Genomic DNA, 5,420 nt, shown 5'->3' with positions numbered 1-5,420 from the left:
AAGGGTCAAGAAAGGGCTTTGCCCACAGCAGACCCTGCTGTGGGGATGGGGAGTCCGGGGGGAACTGGCCACACTGCCCCCAAGCCAGGGACTGGGTCAATGGGGCAGGAAGGAGTTTGCAAGCCCCAAATCCTGCCTGTTCTTGGTTGCTGGCCTGGCCGCAGCCCCACGTGATGTGCTTAGGAGGGGTTGGAAGCAGAGCAGCAGCAGGCAGCAATGTTCCTGTCAGTGCTCTGCCTGGGGCTTGCTCCCCCAGTATTTCTGCTCGGGTCCCCAGGTGAGCCCTGCTGGCACATCCACACTGCCCAGAGGCACAGCCGAGCTGAGGGAGCCTCCCTGGCTGGCCAGGGGGGAACTGGGGCTGGGGAAGTTGTGCGAGGTAAGAGCTCAAGCTGCTCAGACAGCCCCTCAGGTGGCATTTCGGAGCCTCAATATTTCATGCTGTGGAAGGACCTGCCGTATGCTGGGAAGTCAGCGTAATTGATCTCAGACAGTAAATCGATGGGTCCTTCCAGCCTGGGGGAGCGTGACCTGCCAGCCCGTGCTCCCTGGCATTTTCATGACATTTCCTGAGCCGTCTCTGGGGACAGCTTGATCATCACCGCTCTGGAGGCAGCTTCCGCTCTGCAATGGCCCCAGCCCCATCTCGGCCTGAGCATCCCAGAGACCAGGAAAGGTACATGCATCCTGCTCATGCCTTCCCTGCCAAGCCGTGCCCTGAGCCCACCAGGTCCCGCAGGCAGAGCTGGTGGGACACCCGTGGTGCCCATCACCCTGGCACATGGCCTGCCCGTCACCCCCCAGGAGGATGGCCCAGGCTCAGTCCTATGCTGGGAGCAGAGCTGGGTCCTGGGGGACACAACAAGGGCACAAATCAGGCCAATGGCTCTTTTTAATTCTCAGTGAGGCTTGGCCCATGCAGGGCAGAGATGGAGGAGGGCTCCCTGTATTCCCCAGGGTGCAGGGGGCTGTGGCGGGCTGAGGAAGAGGAGGGTGGCACCCGCCAGATACATGTTGGAGTGGGGAGAGCAGGGCATGTTTGTGGGGCAGGGGGAAGGTGCAGAGCCGCAGGCAACCTGGGGCTCCCACTGTCCTGTATTTCCCTCCTGCAGGCTCCAGCTCTGGAGGGAGCAGCAGTGCTCCCTCCCTTGCCCTCGGGGGGCTGGGACAGGAGGAAGGCTGGGAGCAAGGAGCCAGACCTGGCCCCCTGCTGCTGGACACCAGCTGGAACCACGGAAGAGATGGACAAGAAAATCAGGGGCACGTCAGTACCAGAGAACCCTGGGGAGGTCTTGAGGGAGAAGACACCCACAGACCTTTTTCTCCCCACTCCATCCCATGCAAACCTCTCCTCCCCCGTGGGTCTCAGCCTAGGTGCAAGCACCTCCTGGGGCACCCATCCTGCATGGTGTCTCAAAAGAGCCCAGGGTGCCTGACACCCATGGGCTCACACCGCTGGGCCAGGAGGGATGGGATGTTTTTGGGGATTGCTGGCATATTGCTGACATAGAAGTCAGCCATCTCCACACCACGAGGGATGCCCTGGCCTCAGCCAGCCCCGGTGCTGAGCACAGCAGGTGCAATGCATCCTTGGGGCACAGCGTGGCCACCACCGCCATGTCACCGTAACAGCACTGCTGAGAAAACCAGCCTCTGCATCCCAGCGAGATGGCACAGAGAGGCGGGGACACTTCCATCACTCCTGTCCTGCTCCCCACCACGGGATGGGTGCCACAGTCAGATGGATGCTGGTGGTGGGGAAAGCTGGTCCCAGTCCCGCCATGTCCTCCCACTCTTCAGCAGAGGGACGTTGCATGGGTGGTGGCCTGCCGTCCCTCCACCTTCTCCAGCTCGTACTCCTCGGCATCAGAGAGGGGCAGCCCATTGGTGCTGGGCACGGGCTCGCACTCGGTGCTGCGGGTGGTGGCGTGGGTGACGCTGGGTGAGTATTTGTGTGACTGCGGCAGGCGGTGGCCGGGGTGGCACATCACCTCCTTGAACATCTCCCGGAAGCGGGTGGACATCAGGTTGTAGAGGATGGGGTTAACCGCCGAGCTCAGGTAGAAGAAGACACCCGAGATGATGTGGACGTACTGGAACATGTGGAGCATGTGGCTGGTCCAGGTGGAGACGAAGCTCCAAACAAGCCGGTCGGTGTGGAAGGGGGCCCAGCAGATCCCAAACACCACCACCAGCACAACTGTGGGAAGCCGAGGAGCCAGTGTTACTGAGTGGACAGGGCTCACCCATCCAGGGACCTCCAGTCCCTGACCAAGCACTACCCTGTTTCAACTTCAGACATAGCAAAGAACACCCATAAAACCACAGGAGAGAGAAAGGGGAAGAGGGGAAGGGCCCTCCCAGTGCTTTTTTGACTTGCCATGGAGGGGCATCCAGCCTCTGGGCACCTCCACTGGCAAAATCCAAGGAGCAAGAGCTATTTGTGCCCTCTTCTTGTGCTCTAGTTTTGGGGTTTTTTATAACCCAGCTCTGGTGATGGAAAGGAAAGGGGGTGATGTATAGGTGGTCCTGGAGTCCCCTGCCCTGCCATACCTGTGCCACACTGCATCTGTGGCACATGGGGACAGGTCCCCCTTTGTTGTCCTCCCAGCCCCGGTGCTGAGGGAAGCGGAGTTCCCACTTGGCTGGGACGCAGCAGCGAAGCAGCCCTGGCCCCGCAGATGGACTGGGCTGGGCAACCTGCCATTGCTGTCACGGGGCTGGGAGCATGTGGAGGTCAGCACGCCGGGGAGAGACAGCTACCCAAGGGCGGCCAGCTCCCGCTGCTGGGAAGGGGGCCAGAGGCTGTGGGGCTGGGGCTGGGAAGGGGAGCAAGGGTGCAGAGCAGTGGAACAGAGGAACGCTCCAGTCCAGCCTTGGGTCAGTGCATCACTGCCCAGGACAGTCGCAGCAGCTGCAGGACTGGGTAGGAACTGGTCCCTCTTTGGGAAATCTCACCACCAGCAGCAGCATGTGAGGTCTGGGCTCTGGGACGGGGAGCAGGTTCCCCCATCCCCACCCACCTCCTTTCCCTTTTTCACCCAGCACTTTCCTGGAGGAGGGGAGGTCTTGTGGCTGGGAGGGAGCTGGCACGAGCAATCCTCACCGCTGGACCAGAGCCACCAGATCTGCCTTTGCCCTGACACCCTGCGAACCAGCCCTGCAGGGATGACCCAGTCTCAGTGCTCTGGACTGGCCATGCCTCAGTTTCCCCCCATCACCCTCCCAACACAGCCTTGGGAGATACCCCCTGGCTCTGCCCATCCCCAGCACCGGACTCCCCAGTATCGGACTCACACAGCATCTTCGTGACCTGCCTCCTCTTGACTTTCTTCTGCCTGTGGGTGTTGCAGCAGTCGCGGCCACTGCTGGACTTGGCTCCCAAGGCCTCCAACATCTTTTCTTTCTTGAGCTGCAGGCCGATGAGCAGGTAGAGGACGCTGATGGTCCCCATGGGCAGGAAGAAGAAGATGATGGTGGTGATCTGGATGATGAGGTTGTAGGTCAAGCGCGGCTTCACCAGGGTGCAGATCTCTGAATCGGGCACCTGACCCCGGCCGGGAACGTAGAGAGGCTGCAGCCCATGGAGGCTGGTGTTGGGGATGGAGCAGACAACTGACAAGACCCAGATGGTGACGATGACCCTCTTGGCATGGTTTCTGGTCACCACGTACTTGGCCTTGAGTGGGTGCACCACGGCAATGTAACGCTCCACGCTCAGGGCTGTGACATTGAGGATGGAGGCAAAGCAGACGGCCTCGAAGAGCAATGTCTTGAAATAGCAGCCGCTGGCGCCCAGCAGGAAGGGGTAGTTGCTCCACATGTCGTACAGCTCCAGCGGCATCCCCAGCAGCAGCACCAGCAGGTCGGAGACGGCCAGGCTGAACAGGTAGTAGTTGGTGGGTGTCCTCATGAACCGGTGCCGGAGGATGACGATGCAGGTGAGCGTGTTGCCCACGGCTCCCACCACAAAGATCAGCAGGTAGATGACACAGACAGGGACAAAGAAGCTGGACCGTCGAGAGCCCAGGTACTTATTCCGCAGCTGCTCCTCTGTCAGGTTGGCATCTTTGGGGTCGAACAACGTCTCAGAGTGAGTTCTGTTGCAGAAATCAGGGCTAATGGGCTCCACTGGAAACTCTTGCTGGGGCAGGGGGAACCTGGAGCCGGAGCAGCTGACGTAGGAATTCATGGCTGTGGAGAGACGGGGAGGTTTGCAGGATGCTTTCCGAACCCCTCTGCTGCCCCTGCTCCCTCTACCCCTCTCCCCATTGGTGTCACAGTGCCAGGATGCTGCTGATCACTACAGCTCTGCACACTGGCACCCATCCTGCCCCAGCCACAGCCTTTCCTTTGAGAACCCACCCAAAATCCTTCCCCAACCTCCCTCCAGGGTTTCCAAGCGCTCCTTGCCCTATTTCCCATCCACAGACAACCCTGGCAGTAACCCATCCCACCTTGGCCCCTTTGCCCTGTCATCACGGGGATGTCAGCAGGGCTGTCCCCTCTCCCTGCTCCTGAAGCAGAGCAGGATACAGCCCCAAAGCCAAGCCCAAAAATCGATCATGGCTCCAACACTATCGGCGGTGCAGAGGGGCTGGTGGGGCAACCATAAAACAGAGGGAAAATTGATTTTCCAACCCAAGAAGGACTTACGGCTTGTTGGAAAGCTCCAGATGAAGGCTGAGGTCCCACCACCCCTGCACTGGATGGGGTCGGGCTGAGGAAGGAGTGTGGGAGGGGATGGAGACTTCACTGCCTTAAGAGGCAGGCTAATGAAATCCTGCCGCTGCTCTCCCCTTGAGCTTGGAGAAGCTGCCTGCCCTTATCCACCTTCTCCCTCTTGTCCTCTGTCAGCAGAGACGCTGGTGGGTGAGCCGGGGGGTGCTGGGGGGCTTCCTCTCCCACCAGTGGGCAAGCAAAGCCGGGTGCTCAGACCCCACCTCTGCCGGGGGCTGGCTCCTTGTCTTCAAAGCAGCACTGCCGACAAGATGCTCTTTGGAGAGAGAGAGGAAATAACGTTAAAGTAATAAACCCCATTGACTCGAAGAGAGTCCCAGGGGAGGGCAGTGCGGCCGTCTCCAGCCCCACCAGCAGCAGGGATTTTCCATTTGCGTGGCCTCCGTGACAAGGCATTGGTCAGCCCCACTGCTGTCCTGACCCTGCTCGGCGTGGGGGCCCGGGCACTGCCCGGCTGTCTGGGCTCATCTTGGGGAGATGCAGACGGACCCAGCGTCTTCCTGGGGTCTCCCCGCTTCCAGATGTGCAGCCCCTGGGTGACCCGAATCACTCCCCCATGGAGCAGGTGGCTCCAGCCGGCTCCCGTCACGCTTTGGGGCGAGGAAGTTGCTGTCGCAGCGTCACCCCTCTCTCCGCGCCGGGGTCTGCTCCCTCCCTGCGCCCAGTGCCTGTCCGTCTGT

The 5,420-nt window shown here is 60.8% G+C and overlaps 1 protein-coding gene across 1 annotated transcript; it reads right to left on the bottom strand.

Moving 5' to 3' along the window:
- Positions 1-1,796: 1,796 nt before the first annotated feature.
- NMUR1 (neuromedin U receptor 1) lies at positions 1,797-4,780 on the bottom strand. The gene is made up of 3 exons (XM_074878244.1): positions 4,657-4,780; positions 3,298-4,194; positions 1,797-2,200 (listed from the first exon to the last, which is right to left on the bottom strand). Exons 2-3 carry the CDS (start codon positions 4,190-4,192, stop codon positions 1,797-1,799), a joined length of 1,299 nt encoding a protein of 432 aa, XP_074734345.1. The 5' UTR covers positions 4,193-4,194; positions 4,657-4,780.
- Between the last annotated feature and the right edge of the window lie 640 nt (positions 4,781-5,420).

Source organism: Strix uralensis, chromosome 9 (genome assembly GCF_047716275.1).
Source record: "Strix uralensis isolate ZFMK-TIS-50842 chromosome 9, bStrUra1, whole genome shotgun sequence".
In the NCBI taxonomy this organism is placed as follows: domain Eukaryota; kingdom Metazoa; phylum Chordata; class Aves; order Strigiformes; family Strigidae; genus Strix; species Strix uralensis.
The sequence above is the reverse complement of the archived record's forward strand: the minus strand, read 5'-3'. Positions and strand labels throughout refer to the sequence as shown.